Below are 20,569 nucleotides of genomic sequence, written 5' to 3'. Positions count from 1 at the left end.
ATGTCAAGAGGAAAAGACATAATTGAAGGGATTGGAGAATAAGATAGAGATATTCATGGCATGAAACAACTTAGCATCTCACAAGCTAAAAGTAATAACATGTAAGATTTCTTTGTAAAGTCGAAGAAAAATGCTGTGAATTTCAAGGTTCAGTACCACATTGTTAGTTAACTTAGCTTTTCTATGTACTGGGAATATGTGAGAGTAAATTCTGAAATTATACTGCAAGCATTGGGTAACCTTATTGAAATATTTTCAGGACAGATTTTTAAAAAATAGCATGTTACCAACCAGCATCATCTGTACTCAAAACACCCTGCATGCGGTCAAAAATAATCTGCTTGCAAATTTTGCTCAAAGGCATTCTTTCCATTAAAAATGAAACTGTCTTTCTTGTGACCTTTCCCAACTGGGCATGCAAATTTGTTGGACTTTTCAAAGGCGAACCATTCACAATTTGATGTGCTGTGCTTAATTGCAATGTCGCAGTTGGAGACCCAGCGTGAATAGTCCCAAATTGGTATCTTCTGGGAAATGTATGGCATGATCAATGCTTTGGTTTTGCCATAGGAATAGTCTGCAAAGGAATTTAATAGTGTTTCTAGAGGAAATTTGAGCTAAGAGTGGAGAATTGGAACATTATCCAACCCTGTGGCCTTCATCTAGATTGAGATTCAGTACATATTTGGAAAATGATTGCTAATGTATGTGTGGCATGGTTGATTAATATAAACTTTACAAGTAAAAAGGATCCTTGTAGTAGATTGCATGGGAATCAGGTTGTTTTGTTATTCATTGGCTATTTTATATAATGCACAATAATAACTGGTGGTTTTTTTAAAAAAAAATCAGCTGACCCAATGAGTAACAGAAAGGGGATTTGGTTGGTATATGAAGATCAAGAGGAACTTTAACTTTCATTTTAAAATTTGTTTTTAATATCTTTTTCTTTTTGCACTTATATTTTACCCTTTTTCCAAGGATTTGAGGACAGTAACTATGATGAGGTTATCCTAGTTTATCTTCAGAATCTTATAATCTTAGAAATCTTGATCATTCTGTGTATTTCAGAAACTGATTGAGTTTAAACCAATGTTCATAGTTTATGTCTCTCATACCACAATGCATATTTAGTTGTTGTTTTTTCTTTAGGAAGCTTAGAATGGTTCTTGTGGTTGCTATGTGACTTTAGAGACACTTAGTTTTAACAGATACAGGCAGAAAATATATTCAGATACCGTAGTTCATACCATTTTCTGTTTTAATGCTATTTTCATGAGTAATTCCCTCCCTCCCTTGTTTTGCAGAGATTCGAGCCCAGCTTATTGAACAACTGAAATGTCTTGATCAGCAATGTGAACTGAGAGTCCAACTGCTCCAAGATTTGCAGGATTTTTTTCGCAAGAAAGCTGAAATTGAAATGGATTACTCCAGGAATTTAGAGAAGCTGGCTGAACGATTTCTGGCAAAAACAAGGAGCACCAAAGATCAGCAATTCAAGTAAATCATTTCTTCTTGGGGGAAATGGGATCTGGGGAGCGAGGGAGACCATAAAACTGGGAAGATGCCAGCTACCAGTATGCAAATCACGTTGTTTTATGAATGTCATAGTCAGGTTATTGTTGGTTTATATTTCATTTACAATGTTGGTGCTTCTATGTGAACAGCTTTCTATAACTGGTGCAATAAAGTAAGGTTTGAACTGGAGATGCAGAAAGTTCTGATGCAGATTGTAGACATACAGCTGCATTTTGTTAAGTATGACTATTTCTAGTTATTATAAATTCAAAATATTTTGGCTTTGACACCTAAGAAGAAATTTAAAAATACGACTTCTGCCTTTTTCAACTATAATGTACAAACACATGGACGATGGGATGTACTTGGATTGTTGGTACTGCAAAGGAGAAAATGGAAATAAGCTTCTCTGTAGGAAGAGAGTCAGTTATTGTGAACATTCTGAAACTTAGAAGGAAATTTGCTCTATATCAGTAGAGGCTCAGTTTTGGGTAGCAGTAGTGATGTCAAAATTTCCAGTTAGTTCAGACCAAAAAAACAGTGCCATGTAAGTCAATTATGCTGTTATTGTAAAGCTGTAATACAGAACTTTGTAAGTCTCAATGTTCTTTTCTCTCCTTTCCTTTATCTTCATGAGAACTAGGGACTGCTTGCCTGAAACATTTACTCATATTGCAATACATTTTTTGCTCTGGATTCAGTCACTTGGTTTTGATAGTGCTCTTAATCCAGTCCCTCAGGGTTATTCCCTTGGCTCTCTACAGGTAAAACTTGAAAAATTAGAATATTATGCAAAAGTTCATTTATTTCAGTAATTCAACTTAAAAGGTGAAACTAATATGTGAGATAGACTCATTACATGCAAAGCATGATAGTTCAAGCCATGATTTGTCATAATTGTGATGATGATGGCTTACAGCTCATGAAACCCCAAATCCACAATCTCAGAAAATTAAAATATTACATGCAGTCAATAAAACAAGGATTTTACATAGAACAATATCGGACCTCTGAAAAGTATAAGCATGCGTATGTACTCAGTACTTGGTTTGGGCCCCTTTTGCAGCAATTACTGCCTCAATGCGGCGCGGCATGGAAGCTATCAGCCTGTGGCACTGCTGAGGTGTTATGGAAGACCAGGATGCTTCAATAGTGGCCTTCAGCTCTTCTGCATTGTTCGGTCTCATGTCTCTCATTTTTCTCTTGGCAATGCCCCATAGATTCTCTGTAGGGTTCAGGTCGGGCAAGTTTGCTGGCCAATCAAGCACAGTAGTCCCACAGTCATTGAACCAGGTTTTGGTGCTTTTGGCAGTGTGGGCAGGTGCCAAGTCCTGCTGGAAAATGAAGTCAGCATCTCCATAAAACTCGTCTGCAGAAGGAAGCATGAAGTGCTCCAAAATCTCCTGGTAGATGGCTGCATTGACCCAGGACTTAATGAAGTACAGTGGACCAACACCAGCAGATGACATGGCTCCCCAAATCAACACAGACTGTGGAAACTTCATACTGGACTTCAAGCATCTTGTAGTGTGTGCCTCTCCATTCTTCCTCCAGACTCTGAGTCCTTGGTTCCCAAATGAGATACAAAAGCTGCTCTCATCAGAAAAGAGGATTTTGGACCACTGAGCAACAGACCAGTTCTGTTTTTCTTTAGCCCAGGTATGACACTTCTGACGTTATTTGTTGTTCAGGAGTGACTTGACAAGAGGAATATGACATTTGAAGCCCATGTCCAGGATCCGTCTGTGTGTGGGGGCTCTTGATGCACTCACTCCAGCCTCAGTCCACTTCTTGTGAAAGTCCCCAACACTTTTGAATGGCCTTTTCCTGACAATCCTGTCCAGGCTGCGGTCATCCCTGCTACTTGTGCATCTTTTTCTTCCACACTTTTCCCTTCCACATAACTTTCTATTAATATGCTTTGATACAGCACTTTGGGAACATCCAACTTCTTTTGCAATTACCTTTTGAGGCTTTCCCTCCTTATTATGGAGGGTGTCAATGATGTTTTTCTGCACAACTGTCAGGTCAGCAGTCTTTCCCATGATTGTGATTCCTACTGAACCAGACTGAGAGACCATTTAAAGGCTCAGGAACCCTTTGCAGGTGTTATGGCTAAATTAGCTGATTAGCGTGGGACACTTTGAGCTTAGAATATTGAACCTTTTCACGATATTCTAATTTTCTGAGATTGTGGATTTGGGGTTTTCATGAGCTGTAAGCCATCATCATCACAATTATGACAAATCACGGCTTGAACTATCTTGCTTTGCATGTAATGAGTCTATCTCATATATTAGGTTCACCTTTTAGGTTGCATTACTGAAATAAATGAACTTTTGCACAATATTCTAATTTTTCGAGTTTCACCTGTACAAGTGGAGACTTGGTTGTATCATTGTGTTATTATTGTTGTTCAGTCACTGAGTTGTATCCAACTCTTCGCAACTCCATGCCCCCTTGTCCTACACTATCTCCCTATGTTTGCCCCAATTCATGTTCATTGCATTGATGACACTATCTAACCATTTCATCCTCTTCTGTTCCTTTTCAAATATCTGAAGGGTATTAGATTCTCTTAAAACACTCTCTAGACATAATATATTATTGACTTAAGGACAAAAACAAGCATATCTAGGATGTAATGCACATTGTGCCTCAATGATGGCTATTTCTGGAGCTATCTATATACATTTTAAGCTATTTGCTTCAATGTTTTTGAATCCTTTTACATTTTGAATATTTCTGCATAAATGTGATCTAAAATGTGATTTGTTCTTCACACACTTAGAGGCGATGATTCCAGCTGTGGTGACTAAGGGTGGACTACTATTTTTTATCCATTAATTTAATTGAGTTCTCTATCTAGTTTTTAGAACTTGCATGAAGGACAAATCATGTTTTAGGTCATATTTATACAGAAATACTAAAAATTGAAAAGGGCTTACAAACATTTAAGCATCATTCGACATTTGAAAATCAATGTCTCAAAGGAAATTGCCTCTAAATTACAGTTTAAGTCGTATATTCCAGCCTTTACCTTTTTATTTATTTTTCCTTTCATCAAGCCTAATGTGCAGTAAGTGATTCGTGTTCTTTAATTCTGATTATAATGTGGTATGTGATCATGGAATCAAAATGCAGGATCCAAACTGAATTTAAGTACTGTTTGAAAAAAATATTTGGATATTTAAATTATCCTTGTTCTCCTGTCAAGGCTTGATTTTTTAGGTTTACTTTTCAAACTTTTAGGATGATGAGATAACTTATGCAAATGTTGAATCGTCTTCCCCTTTGACAGTATCTACTGTATGTTAAAATACCAAGTATGGACTTTTACAGTACTACATTTTCTTAATTTATATATAAAAAATTTTTGGAACAGAATTACTAGTTTCTATAGGAAAGAGAAACTAGCTTTATTGCTATAGGAATTGCTTTTATAAAATATAGGATTCTTATCAAAATACTAGAAAATATATGTTCATCTTAAAATGTTTCTGACCTTCAGCTTTTCAAATATGAGGAGCTAATTACATCTCAAAATAACAGAAACAGATAGTTGGCAAGGAGAATTAAACTGTCGTTTGTAATTCTAAACGTTTCTGCTTTTAACATATCTTTAGCAAGACTTTTCCCCCAGGATCTGTTGCCAGTCTGTCAAATGTATTAATACTAAATCTGCTACAGAATACGAAAAAGTAAATTCACCTTCAAGTTGTTGATTGATTATATGTTCCTATAGTTTCCTTGGCTGCAATACAGCAGTAATTTGTCTTTACCTGGAATGTTTCTTTTTTCTACTTCCCTGTCTGGCCTGCAGTACTGCTGTTCCCTGGAGTTGTCCTATCCAAATATTGGCCATATCTGATGTTTTAAAATAAAGATAGGACAGGCTACCAAGAAACCAAAAGGTGTTTCTGTAGTTAGGATTTCATATTGTTGTTGTTTTTTTCAATCTAGCAATAAGTGCAAGAATGAGCTTCCTTTTCAGATGGCATTAAATTCCATTAATATAAATCCCTCTCATCACAACCATAACTTATATTTCTGTTTTCCTTCTGAGGGGCATGTTCAACTGAATGTCAGGTATGGAAATGACCAAAGTGACCTAACAAGGTTTTGATTGATTATGCAGGGTGAATCACTGAAAAGAGTGAGATTACCAGTTTTTAAAACAAAGTCTTAAGTTCCCATAGAAGAAAGTAACATAGCTCTGGGTTGAACTTTGGAGTCTTTGGTATTCTCTGAGCTTGGTTAATGGCTTACAGATGTTTCATTATCCAACCAGGTAATATCATAAGTGATATTACCTGGTTGGATAATGAAACATCTGCAAGCAAACAACCAAATTTAGAGAGCACCAAGGATTCCAGTGTCTATTAAGTAATTATACTGTGAAAAATTGGATAAGAATTTTTTTCAGGAATTAGATAAGACGGTAATGAAATTTATATGGACGGGGGGAAAAGCACAAATAAAATTGAAGACGTTACAAGATAGTAGAACCAGAGGCAGCCTTGGACTCCCCTTGGAAACATATTATCAAGCAGCAATTTTACTATGGGTTAAGGAGTGGATAAACTTAAAAAATAAAATAATTTTGGTGATAGAAGGTCATGATCTCCAAATTGGGTGGCATGCCTTCTTATGGGATAAAAAGAACAAGATTCATTCCTATTTCCATAGACATCTGAAAAGGGACTCACTATTATAAACATGGGAGAATTTTTTTTTTTTTAAAAGCATTATTTGAAAAGACCAAATTGGATCTTACCCATAGAAGCTATATTATATCCAAATATAAGGGATATTAAAAAAATGATTAGATACAAAGAATTAGTAGATGAACGGGGGAATTAAAAACATTGGACAAACTAAAAGAACAAGGAATAACATTAGATTGGTGGGTATATTTGCAAATTCAAACCAAATTTAAGAAAGATGTAAAGGAACTAGGGATAGATAAGAACTTGACGGGCAAGGATATAAAATTCATAACACATACGTATAATTATTTACTGGAGGTGGAATTAGAGGAGGACCTTGTTAAGAAGGGATCAGTGATCGCCTGGGCAAAGAACGTGGGTCATAACATAAATTTGGGTGAGTGGGAAAAGACTTGGACCAAGAACTGGAAGCTGACTTTGTCGACAGCATATAAAGAAAATCAATATAAAATGTTTTTTAGATGGCACTTAGCGCCGGCACGACTGGTGAAAATGTACTGAAATATGAAACCAGAATGCTGGAAGTGCAAACAAAAGAAAGGAACATTTTTCCATATGTGGTGGCAGTGTATAGTGGTTAAAAATATTGGAAGAAAGTACAGAGATAGCTTTGTGAGATTACAAATTATAGATTGAAATTGGAACCAGAAATGTTTTTATTAGATATGATTAAAGGGAATTTGAGTAAAGATGAAAGATATCTTATTGTACACATCTTAACCGCAGCAAGAATCACTTTTGCACAAAATTGGAAGAGTGATAAAACACTACCAGATGAAGGTCTAATTAAAAAAAAATGGATTGTGCTGAACTAGATAAATTCACTATGGAATTAAAAGGCAAAGATGATCGAGAATATGCAATATGGGAGAGGTGGTATGAATGGGTGAAGAATAAAGATAAAAATGATGTATAGTCACAAAACAAGAAACTTGTATATACAATGATACAATTACTGTTAATGGAAATGAGAATTTTGTATTTTTGGTTTTTAAAGAATAAAAATTATTTAATAGAAAATTAACACACACACACACACACACACACACACACACACACACAGTAATTATACTCTGAGTGGGCCATCAGTTCAATGGCTAAATTTTCAATAGAGCGCAAGAGCAAGGAAAGAGGCTAGGCTAGGGAAACAAATGCAGTTCAGAGGCCTCTTTTTGGCAGATTCCCACTAATTTCTATTACCACGGTCAGCCCATCCCTCCCTAATACTTTGGTCTGGAATATAAGTCTGAAATGCTTTACCTGAATCAGTTGTTTCAGCTACAGATTTTCACAGTTTCAGTCATAAATTGACTTCCATGGACCTTACATCATATTTAAATTGTTATTAGAGGAGGCGTGCATAAGTGCACTAGCATGCCTATCGTCCCTGTCATTATATTTTTATTCTTTTATTCTTGTTCTTGTTTGACAAATTCAAATAAATAAAAATAAATAAATAATAGTCTTTCCTGTTGTTCTTTAAGAAGTAGGCTCATCTTCCTCTTGGCAGCAACTTCTGCCTGCTTTCATAGACAGTGAATAGAGGAAGGACCTACTGCAGATCAGAAAGCGCTGCGACTCTGGTAACAGAGAATAAAGCTAGAGTGTTCATGAAAAATAAACAGGAAACAGAAGGGATGTTTTCAATTCTTTCCAACCTAATGCTAGAAAGAAATCATACAAAAGAGATTTGGGATTCCGTCTGTTGTCTACCTGCCTGCCTCTTCATCTATGTGTCTATCAGCAGTTTAACTGTTTGTCACACAATTGGCCTTCTGAATGCTTATGAGCTGCCTATTTTTTATGTTCCTACTTTTTAAAAGTGTTTTGTAATACAAAATTATGCGGAATCGGAGTGGCCTTTACATTGTATTAAATAACTAAAACTGGACAAAATGGAAGAAGATTTAATCTACTTTTCTTTTTATTATTATTTTATAATATAAAATACAAAGACACAAAAGAAACTAGTAGGAAAAATAGGGGAGGGAAAAAAGGCAGGAAAAAGGGGAGAAAGAAAAAAGAAAGCCATTTACTTCCAACACCCCTTGGTGCAGTAGAATAAGATAACATCAAACCTCAACTTTTTACTTTTACATAATAGTATAAACTAGCTATATCTATAACAATGGAATAAGATTTAAACTAGAGAGAAATTCTCAAAAAAGAAAGACTGTGCTTGAAAATCAGTCTGAGGTTTCCCAGAAAATACTTCAAACAAACCTTTTCCCCAGTATATCCGTGGGAGAGACTGTTAGTCAGAGGCTTAAAATACTGTATTGCCAATGGTTTCATTCAAACTCTTCTTCGTTTTGGTGCTGTGACCAAGATTAGAACATATGCAGACTACCGTGTGTTTGCCAGTACACTTACACACAAATACAGACAAGGCAGCATGATGGGAGAAGAGAAACAGGCATACAAAGACACAACATGTTGTTTCATTATGCAAAGAAAACGATATTAACACTTCCTATACCCAGTTCTGATAATGTGCTGGAAAAAATTCCAGAAGGTCTGTGTACATGCTTTTCCTATCTTATTTTATTGCAGGTTTTTTTTTCTTTGTAAAGCTCTCAATTCAATGGCAAATCTTGAGGTGGGAAAAGCAGGGTGAACAGGAGGTGGGTGATGGAAAAATATGTTCTCCCAGATGCTCTCGTTATTACTTAATTTTGCTGCCAAATTTTGGCAAATAACAGGAAACAGAGACAAAGGAAATTGTCATTCTAGCAACAACTTTTAATTCAGACATATGTCGAACAGGGAGATTGGAGGTCCCTAAAACTAAGAAAGTAGCATTAGGGTCTTGTTGCAAAACTGATTGTAACCAGGAAACAAAAATGGGCACATAAAGGCTAAAGAAATATGTACTACCTTATATGATTGATATGTTTTGTAGGGACTAATTGGCTACTCCTATCTTATATAAGCATAACTTCAACCGGTGATAGCAAAAGAATTATGGAGATAGAGTTACAATTCTCAACAGCTTGGAATTTAGAATGTATAGTCTTTTAACTTGTAAATGGTTTTGCAGTTTACTAATATTTATTCTCATCCCTATTGTTTTCCATCCTCCCTTTGTGTTCAGAAACTCTCATTATGTCTTGAGCAATTGTTTAGGCTTTTTGTGCTGTACCACAAAGATTTTAAAATTCTTTTAATTAAAATAATGAGCTTTCATTCTACAAACAAAGTGCTAGGTCCCAGCATCCTTATTTTCACACATAATGCTCCATTAGTTTGTTCGATCAGTTAAAAACAAAAGAGAAACAAAAGTGATTGCTGAAAAATATACTGAACTGCTCTCAAAATTGGGGAGGGTGAATGGGTAGAGAAAATGTTAGGGAGGCAGGCAGTAGAATTACAAATTTATGTCAGTTAAGTGGATATTTTGTGACCATGTAAGCTACTCTCTCACCCATTTGTTAGAGTGCTTTATTACAGGTTTTAAAAATCCACATATGATCACTAGCCCCTAAGGATGGATATACATCATCTCAGGAATCAGATGTGGCAAATCCACATTTTCAGACATTGAATACAACTGAGACTCTTTTGCCTTCAAAGCTTCCTATACCCACCAGGGTCTCAAAATGGTTAGAATTCTTTTCCTTCCTAGAAAAAGAGAAGGCACAAACTTCTTACCAAGTGCTTTTCTTTGGTATCTAAGACAACTTGCCATAGCCAACTCATTGCAGCCAACTTGCCATAGGACAGCTTGCCACAGCCAACTCAACAATTCACCACAGAACAAGAGTTACACTAATAGAAGAAATGATGGTATAGAATCATTAAAGAAAGGATGCAAAATGAGGGGCAAAATGAAGTGTGAATGACAAAAATTAAAATAATTTTAAAAATTGTTTTAAATAGTAAAATTGAATTTTTGAATTGTCCTGTGCTGAGTTGTCCCATGATGAGTTGGCTGCAGTGAGTTGACCATGGCAAGTTGTCCCATTCTGTTTGTCTTCTTCCCCATTGAATGCTACTTCTCCAGTATCATAAAATCACAGAATTGGAAAGGACCTTGGACATCTTTTTGTCCAATTCACTGATTTTAACCCTTGCTTGAAAATCTCCAGCAATAGAGAACTCACAATTCTACACGCTTCCATTGCTCACTAGCTTTCACAGTCAGTAAGTTCTTCCTTATTTCATGTTTGGATTTCCCTGTATAAAGCTTTCATCCAGTTTGAAGAATCTAAGATACGACATATTTTACTTGACAAGCCCATGCCCCAACAAGATAATACCAATTGTCAAGCCATAGATAGGTATTTGAGAAGTTCAGGAAGTACAATACATGGTATGAAAATGCATATTTTCTTACTTTTTTTGTTTGTTAAATACCTTCTTTACCCTTCATTGTTCCAAACTATTGCCCCAGTAAATGTGGATTTGGAACATGCTCCTGAAGAGAATGAGCAGCAGTGTGGAGGAGAAACATTTGAAGGATATACTCAGTGTTATATTTGAGGTGACCAAGGTAGAAGTAAGTAGATTGTAATTTTTTTGATTAATAATTTAGGCAGGATGCCATTTCCTCCCACCCTCTTAGCTTATTTCCAGATGGAAAGGCAGTAAAAAAGTAAGAAAACTGAAACGACATTATCTGTGTCTACTGTTTGTAACTGTTTCCCCATATTCACATTTGAATGAGCAAATATATATTTTAGAAACCCGTATTTGGCCAATATTGCACATATGAAATCTTGTTATTATAAGAGACCACATTCCTTCTCTCTTATATGATTAGAATGATCACACTGGGAAAATGGAACTTTGTTTTAGTTCACTTGCTTAAGCATCTTTGATTATTCTAAAGGATCTTTCATATGGATAACAAATCCATATTAAAAGCCAGAACTGAGACTATGTGCTAAGAAGTTGATCACCATCTGTTTTCAATTAGGTGAAAGGAAAACCTGGAAGTTAACAGAAAACAACAACATAGCAGAGTACCCAGGGAAAAAGACAATTAATTGTGAAAATCTTGATATCTTCCAGAGCAATGTAGACCTCCCTTAAGTTTTTAAAAAAAATCACAGATACAGTAGAACAAATTTCCAGCACCTTGGCCGAGAAGCTCTTTCTTCGTTAATTGCAACATATGTCATCTTAGAGATTTTGTTTTCTGAAGTGCAAAATTATTTCCAGCATCACTTTGCCTTTGTTTTCTTCCCCTTTAATTTTAGAAACACTGTTGTAAACTTTTCATTTGAAACTTTTAGTTGTACTTACTGATCAGTGAGCTTTAATAGTTCACATGTATTTTCAGTCTTTTTTTTAAACAGTACCCTAGCTTATCTGAAGGAAGCAAACAAGTCCATATTTGTAACCTTTGTTTGGATAATTATCATCATAACTGTAACTGTAATGTTAACTAAGTTAGGTATTGTACCTGAGCTGAAATTGTCACATAGGTCCTTCAATTTTTTAATTATTTATTTGTTCTGTGAGGCTAAATATCTGACTGTTCATATAGTCTTACTTTTAAAAAATGTCAGCACTTGGCTGATTCAGTCAGGTGAATATTATTGGCTTACTAGAGGCTATAAACTAAGATGCTTTGGAATTCTAACCCTGCTATAGAGATAAAAGCATATAATCTATTAAGGTTGATTAGCATTTAGAAAGGAATATAAAGTTTTGTTAATTCTATGCACCCAGTACAAAGAGTAGCAGATGTTTTTATTCATGGTTTTTTTATTTTAGTTTTCTTTTAATCTCAGTGTTCATTAGAAAAGTATCAAACCAGCTTATGTAAGACAAACCCTCCTTGCCCTCCATAATACAAAACTAAACATATATTCAGGGAGGAAGAGAAAACCGTTATTGTTTTTTCTGGGAATGGGAAGCAATTCAGGGCCCAATTCAGCTGGTCTTTGAGCAGTGCCATTTCTGTGGCTTTCCCCCCCCCCAGCTCACCCTCTGCTGTAACTGCTGTTGGTGATGGTTAAAGGAGTGGGGAAAAGCCAAATGAAGATAGTCTTTCAACCAACTTGATAGTAGGCCCCGATTTCCATCTTGCCTTCTGCTGTGGCAGATTGACTGGCTGCTATTAGACGATAGCATGGGATTTTGTGTTGGCACAAAGCAAATGTCAGGATCTTTCCTACGACCAGAAAAGAAAAGCTTCTTCTTCATCGGCTTTATGTCACAAGAATTATAATGAGAATTTTACTAGCTTTCCTCTTTGTCCCTCCCCTGCTACTACAAGAAAACAAAAAACAAAAACCCCGCAGCACTTTCCACTGAAAAATTATTTAGGTGTCTTTGCAATTGAACATTTTATATATTTAAATATGTTACATGCCTTTTAATTAAGAATCTACCATTTAACTCATTTTAACCTATTTTGTTGTAATCTAATACAGTTACATGTACAATACATAAAGTAATAGAAAATCACTGTAGTTATGACAGCTGTTGAAAGGGAAATGCCCAGAGAAATAAATTTTGTCAGCAGAAAAACTCAGGAAATCACCTAAACATGATGTGAAAATAATTTCACATATTAGGTGCCACAAAGGAACACACACTCCTTAGCATACTCCTTAGCATATTGTGTTATGGCGAGCAAGGCTTATTTCTTTCTTGGAAAGTAGGCTTTGGAAATGACTTCAACATATCAACTGGGAGTTTCTGCAAAATTCATAAAGTCTTTGATTTTCAGTGGAATTTTAAATTTCTCTGGAGAGTATATAAAGAAGCCAGTTTGTAGCATGTGTTGTCTTTTCTGAGAATTGGTTCCTATAGGTTGGAAATTTAAGTCCAATGTCTCTAATAACTATCTATTAGAATCCTCTTAGTTGTGGCAGTAGCAACTATTTTTAATTTTGACGTATTTGCGGCAGTCAGATGTGATCTTTTTTAATATGCTGTCATTCTTTTTTCTCATCTCAAGATAAGGCTGTTATTCTTCAGAGAGCTGTGCTTTCAATCTCAGCTGTTTTTGTCACCTGCCATCTGTCGATCACCAGTGATTTGAAATACCAAGCTCTGCTAAATCACAGCTTGAAACAAAGTTTGAAAGTAATTGGGTAAACTAAACTATGTAAGATTTGGATCAAATTGCTTGAGGAACTTATTTTTTTCCTTCTGCTAAGCTACCAGGGGAATAGCATCCTAGTATATTATTCTTGGTCTCTTACAGGTCCATTGTAACATGAACAGCCATACTTACTATGAAAGGAAATAGTATGATGATATGTATGTAAGTATACTATCTGCTGTAAACATGTTCCTAATATAAAATAAAAACAGTACCCTAGACAGTTTTTTTCCCTAGACGATTATTTTTCCCCTTGGTCATTATAGAAAGAATGCCAATAGAAAATAACCCCTGGTGACCCCTTGACTCTAGAATGCCTTTCCAGAGAAAATGTTTCCATCTCTTTTAAGGTTGCTTTGTTATTATGTCTATGTGTATTTAATTGTTTTCTCTGAAGCTGTTTCAATTAGTGTAATTCATTTAATTAACAGTTTTATTGTTATGCACATGATATTGTGGTTTCAGTTAAAGTTTTTAGAAATGAGTTTTAAGATCTGTGGAAACTGTCTTGGGAAAAAAACCTGTCTGCTTCTTAAATAAATTCCAGTACCCTACTATTTCAGATAAAAGATTTGAATGAAGGACTTTTGGAAGCCCAATACTTTGTACAAATTATGATAGCATTTCAAACCTGTTTATGAAATTTCAGTGGATACAAAGCATTATTGGCTAATGTTAGCATGCTTATCTCTGCTCTCTCCCCCCCTCCCCCGTAGCTCAATCTATGGAAATTCGTTGCTAGTAAGTAGGTATAATTCTGCACACATACCCAATTTTGTACAATAGCATTCCATAGAAATTTTGGCTTGCCTAAACACAGTTGGATTGCCAGAAGTTGGTCAGAGCAGAGCTCTTTTGGAATGCTCTCTGCTTGTGTCATGCCAATCTGCACCAGGTGCTACTTCTGGACTCTTTTTAAGGGTAGCCCCATGAAGAGCATGATGCACTAATCCATAAAAGAAGTTATCAGTAACTGAGAGAAGTATCCTGACCAGGAAGGGGCACAACTAGCGCACAACATCCAGGTGGACTCCCAGATTATACACTGGATCCATCTGGAGCAGTACAACTTTATCCAGGACCAACAATAGTAAATTGTATACAGAAGAACCCAGCACCTCCACCAGGGTTAAGTTGAAGCCTGTTCCCCATCCAGATCCCCACAGCTACCAGGCACCACAAAAGAACATCAATAGCATTGCTCAGTTATACAATTGGATATAATTTGCATACTAATGGTTGCTCCTCCTATGGTTATATAGGATCTCATTGAGCGGTTTCATGTAGATGTTAAAAAGGAACAGAGAGAGCACCGAGCCCTGTGGCACCCCATAAAGGAGGGGACATAGACGGGATCTCTATCTCTCAATATTGATTGGGACTGGTTGCAGAAGAAAGTGGTCACCCCCAGACTAAACTCCCAGAACCAATACAAAAGAATACCATGGTTGATGAAGACTGCGCAGAGATCAAGAAGAGCCAAATTGAACATACTAACTCCCATTCCTGCCAGAGATCACCCAAAAATACAACCAATGCCATTACTGTCCCGTTTCAGAAACCCCACTGGAAAAAGAGTCCAGATAAACTGTTTCATCCTGGACTTTCGTGACCATCTTCCCTAAAAAGTTTAGTATCAGATAATTTAAATATCCTTGCTAGAGTATTTAGCCACCCTTCACCAGTAATTTATAAGTATGTTCATTCTCTGTTCTGATATTTACACTGGAATGTCTGTTTGTCTGTCTATCTCTTAAGCCATTTCTTACTTTATATCTTCTATATAAAATTCTTGCTGCCTAGTTTAGTTCATCCAAGAAATATATGTGGTTGAATCTTACATAGCTCAAGTGTATTATGCATTTTAGAACATTTTTAGTTAGGGATGAAGAAATTACTTTCAGCCAAGAACTAAATAAGCTTTGGGCAAATGTTCCACGGTCAGCATATGGTGGGTGTGAGGGTAGGGAATATGTACAGCACAAAGTTGATGGAGCCTTTCTGGGATGGCTAGGCAGCTCTGTAATAATTGCCTGAAATCTTATATTCTTTCCCCTTCGGACATTGCTTCCAAAATTCATTGTTTACATTCTGAGACAGTTGAAAACTCCACCTAAACTCACTCAGGACTAATTAGTTTCCATGGAGGAATTTCTGACTCCAAAAACATTTTAATCACAAGGAGTCTTGCTATAAAGCTTGTTTTTATGTTTGTGTGTAGGTGTGAGTGGTTCTTCATCTTTCTCTGCCTCCTGGCAATGACGCAATGCTCACAACTTTGGAATTAAGTTTTCAAAGCCAGGTGTCTGGCTTACAGGTTTATACAAAACAGAAGGCACCTAGCCCTGCATGTTCCACTCAAAAGGCAGGTACAGTATTTAGTCTAAAATGCACCTGTGGTGAAATTAAAACTGTCAGGGAACTTCATTGGGATTTTATACATGGAAAAGATGTTCTCTGCTCTTTTTAATAAACCCACATGTACCATAGTACTGTCATCTATATTGTTGATCCTAAAAGGCAGAAGCTATCTACCTCTTCAGTATCTTCACTTGCAGTTCTAAAACTGGCTGTTAAACTTCTTGTTATCAGTTACCTTGTTATCACTACTTTATTTTATATTCGCTTTTTTTAACTATGCCCCTTGACTTTTATTACTAGAGTTTACAGATCTTTTCATTTTCACCTGTTAGACTAATATCATCAGTATACTGCAAGTTATTGATGTTTTTCTCCAGTTTTAAAGCCACATTCAGCTTCCCTTAATATATATTCAGCATTCTCCCATGAGCTGTTCAGAGCATCCAGTAGTGGAAGGTGCTTCAGCCTCTGCATGTCTAGGCTGAACTTAATTTCTGGAAGGCTCCTTCTCCTCCACAGGACTCCTCCCCAGTGTTCCACAGTTTTGGCTCAGCCTCGTTCAGGATAGGCAGTTCTTGTGATTCTTCCTTGGCCGAAACAGGAAAATTTGTTTCTTATTAATGGGGGGGTGGGGGCATGCAGTCGAAACACCTTATGCGGGAAGCAGCGGGCTTGTGTCGTTGGGTGGAGAACAACCTTCTTTCCATCAGAGCAGAGCACATCTCGGACCTGTTGAATACACAGGCAGACTGGTTAAGAGGGCCACAATCAATCAATTGGAGTGGCACCTACATCTGACCCTGTTTCAAGAGGCGGTCAGGAGATTCGGGCAGCTGGTGGTAGAGTTGTTCGCTTCCCCCCTCAACTTTCAGCTCCCCAGATTCACTTCCAGGTACCCCTTGCAAGGAGCAGAGAACATCAACGTGCTCCGCTGCCGTTGGCCCCACGGTCTTCTGTATGCATTCCCACCAATTCTACTGATCCCCAAGGTCATCCAGAAGCTGCTGGATGAGAGGGTGGAACTGCTGCTAATAGCTCCTTACTGGTCCAGACAGCCGTGGTTTGCAGACCTCTGCAGTCTATCCTTATCAACACCATGGAGAATTCCGCCAGACAGGGTTTTGCTAACCCAGGGACCCCTTCAACATCCGGACCCTCAATGGTTGCACCTGACCGTCTGGAGGTTGAGCGGAGACGTCTGAAGAGCGAAAAGATTTCACCACCATCCAAGCTGTCAGATGCCCCTCAACAACCTGCATTTACAATGCCACGTGGTCCAGTTTCTGCAAATGGTGTACTAAGTCTCAAACTGATCCCATCTCTCCATCAGTGGCTCAAACCTAGGGTTTCTACAAGAGGGGCTTGACAAGGGATTATTACCTAATACGTTGAAAAGACAGGTGGCGGCCTTGCATCGGTTGTCACTTGTGAGGGTCTGCTGTCTCTTTCTCATCACCTACGCATATGGAGTTTCCTTCGAGGAGCCACAGATTTATACCCACCAGTGGTTCACTGTTATCCCGCTTGGGACCTTAACAAGGTCCTTGTTGCACTCTCTAAGTGCCCTTTCGAATCCTTGAAATCATCAAGTCTCCAATTTCTGACCTATAAGGTAGTTTTCCTTGTAGCGATCACTTCCGCTTGTATTTCGGAACTGGCAGCTTTGTTGATCAGACAAGATCTTTGTGTCTTCCATTTGACCGGGTGGTCCTTCGTCCTGATCCTACGTTTATACCCAAAATTAATTTGGCCTTTCACAGGGCACAAGAGCTGATACTTCCTAACTTTTGTCCCAGGCCATCTCAAGGGTTGGAACTACAATGGCTTCAGCTTGATGTGAGGCAAGCATTGCGAATATATATTCACCGCACAGCGACTTTCTGAAAAAAATGGAAGCCTTATTTGTGACATTTCAGCCAAACACTCAGGGATGCAAGGTCTCATCTTCCACAATAGGCCGTTGGCTACAGGCTGAGATAGCAAAAACGTATCAGACTCAAATCACTACAGGTGCCCAGGGACATAACAGTTCATTCAGCAAGGAGCGCCACAACATCGGCAGTGTGGGCCACGCAAGCGCCAATAACTGAAATTTGTCGAGCCGCAACCTGGGCCTCTCCATCGCCCTTCATTAGGCATTATAAAATAGATGTGTTTGCATCCGCTGAGGCCTCCTTTGGCAGAAGAGTTCTGCAACGGGTCCACAGGGACGAGGAGGGGATTCCAAGCCAGACGGAGTCCCTCCCGTAGGGCAGGCCAAGCTTTGGTATGTCCCACTACTGGATGCTCTGAACAGCTCATGGGAGAAAGGCCGTTGGTACGTACCTGACACGCCTGTTCTCTTTGGCCTGTGAAGAGCATCCAGCCCCACCCTTTTTCTGCCTGGTGGGGTCCCGTTTTGGCCAACAAATTGTTAGGGTGTTGAGGGTGAGGGTGTTTATTCTCTTGTCTTTGCCAAAACTGGGGAACGCTGGGGAGGAGTCCCGTGGAGGAGGAGGAACGTTCCAGAAATTAAGCCCAGCCTAGTCATGCAGAGACTGAAGCACCTCCCACTACTGGATGCTCTTCACAGCTCAAAGAGAACGGGCGTATCAGCCCTTTCACTATAGGTTTGAGTATATAAGTGGAGATTATACAGCCTATAAAGACTCAATTGCCATCCTGTAGTCAACCTGTTTTGCCATGTTCTGTACACACACTGACTTTGTTTGTGCCACATTCGTGTCACATTTATTTTAATGACTTGTTCATTCCACTGCTCTTCTGGTTCTTTATTTATGAGGTTCAGGACTTCAGAGTGATTCCTGATGTTCCTCTTGAAAATGGTGGATATACTGTATGTTCAAGATCATATTGAGGAAGGTGATGGGCTTTCTTCTTTAGCTTAACTTGGAACTTGCACATGAGTAGCTTGTGTTCTGTACCTAGCCCTGACTTTGACACTATAATTAAGTTCCTCCACATCCTTTTAGTATTAATATAATCAATTTGATTTCTTTATAAGGCATCCAGTGATGTCAATCTATGCAGGTGTCATTTTGATAGTTTGAAGACAGTATAAGCAGTGAAGAAATAATTGGAATGCAAAACATCAGTCTGTCTCCTGCTTTGTTTCAATTCCCAAACTATACAATTCAACTTCAGTTTTATCTTTAATATTTTCAACTTTAGCATTCCAGTCTTCAATCATAAGAACAACATCTTGCTTGAATGCTGTCCGGGTTTAATGCAGAAATCAAATCCAGAAAGCACACACTGATTCAGCAGGATTCATTATATATTATGAAGATTATGAAGGTGTCATCTACGTATCTGAGCCAGAGTTTGGGTTTGTGGTCACTGGCTCAGATACGTAGATGACACCTTCATAATCTGGCCACACGGAAAGAAAAACTGAACAACTTCCTCACACACCTCAACAGCCTACACCCCAAAATACAATTCACTATGGAAACAGAAGCCAACAATCAACTTCCCTTCCTAGATGTCTTGGTATACAAAAGATCCAATGGCTCCCTAGGACACACCATCTACCAGAAGAAAACACATACAAACCGCTATCTACATGCACTCTCACACCACCACCCAGCACAGATCAATTCCGTAGCCAAGACACTCATCTCCAGAACAAAATGCTTAGCCGATGAACAACACCAAAAAACCGAACTACACACTCTCATCAACGTACTTACAGCCAATGGATTCCAAAGAAAGAAGATTACCCACCTAATCCAAAAAGAAACCCCAACCAAAATCCAAGACAGAGAACAAGAAAACGGCAAAGCCCTCCTCCCATATATAAAAGGCACTACAGACAAAATCAGCAAGATCCTCCAAAAACACAACATCAAAACAGCATTCTGCACAAACAGAAAAATATCCACCATCCTAAGAAACCCCAAAGACAAAATCGAATTAGAAAACCAAGGAGTATACGAAATCCCCTGCACTGCCTGCCCTACCACATACATTGGACAAACTAACAGAAGAATAAGTGCACGCATTGAAGAACATAAGAACTCAATCAAAAAAGAAGAAACGACCTCTTCCTTGGTCCAACACCTCAAAGCCACAGGACATGAAATTGATTTTAAAAATACCAGAACTATCGCCAATGCAGCACGACCACGAACTCGGAGCCAAACAGCAAGATCACAGCTCACCAACTCAAATCCCCCAGCAACTAAGACTAACCTGAGCACAACCAAGCCCCCACCTGAACAGAACACGCCTCCAGCCAATCAGAACACGGCTAACCCCCCAACCAATCAGAACACAGCCAAACCCCCTACCAATGAGAACACACCCCCACCCAATCAGAACACAGACAAGCCCCCACCCAATCAAGTCCCACCCCCACTAGCAGTTAAAAGGAAGAAGCAGCTGCAATCTCACATCACTCTGAGAAGCACAGAGCCGGAGACAGAAGCCTGAAGATGATGAATGAGACTTCATCGAAACGTTGCCTAGATACTTCGAATCTTACGCGGGAGAAAACCCGAACAACCAAAGATCCACATACAAATACCCGCGAGAACCTCAGAAAAAAATATATATATATATTTGAAAATCCCACCCCCACTGACAGTTAGAAAGAAAAAAGCAGCTGCAACCTCACATCACTCTGAAAAGCAAGAGCCAAAGACAGAGGCCTGATGATGATGAATGAGACTTCATCGAAACGTTGCCTAGACACTTTGAATCTTACGCGGGAGAAAACCCGAACAACCAAAGATAGATAGATAGATAGATAGATAGATAGATAGATAGATAGATAGATAGATAGATAGATATAAAATGTGATATGAGTAAATGTACAATACCAATAGTAGAGTCTTCCAACGTGGTATTAGTTATAAGCAAAACATAAGCAGAGAATAGTTTCAGTTTCAACAGGCAG

The 20,569-nt window shown here is 38.1% G+C and overlaps 1 protein-coding gene across 6 annotated transcripts in view; it reads left to right on the top strand.

The window, feature by feature from the left end:
- Positions 1–20,569, top strand: part of SRGAP2 (SLIT-ROBO Rho GTPase activating protein 2) — a 243,082-nt gene that overhangs the window by 102,947 nt on the left and 119,566 nt on the right. For all 6 annotated transcript variants that reach the window (XM_026715646.2, XM_026715644.2, XM_026715645.2 and 3 more), the window contains exon 3: positions 1,308–1,500. In XM_026715646.2, the coding sequence (XP_026571431.2) occupies positions 1,308–1,500 (193 nt within the window). The remainder of the gene's footprint in view (positions 1–1,307; positions 1,501–20,569) is intronic.

This window comes from Pseudonaja textilis, chromosome 3, assembly GCF_049901715.1.
Source record: "Pseudonaja textilis isolate UNSWEBS1 chromosome 3, rPseTex1.2, whole genome shotgun sequence".
In the NCBI taxonomy this organism is placed as follows: Eukaryota; Metazoa; Chordata; class Lepidosauria; order Squamata; family Elapidae; genus Pseudonaja; species Pseudonaja textilis.
Note: the sequence above shows the minus strand (reverse complement) of the source record. Positions and strands in the feature narration are given on the sequence as shown.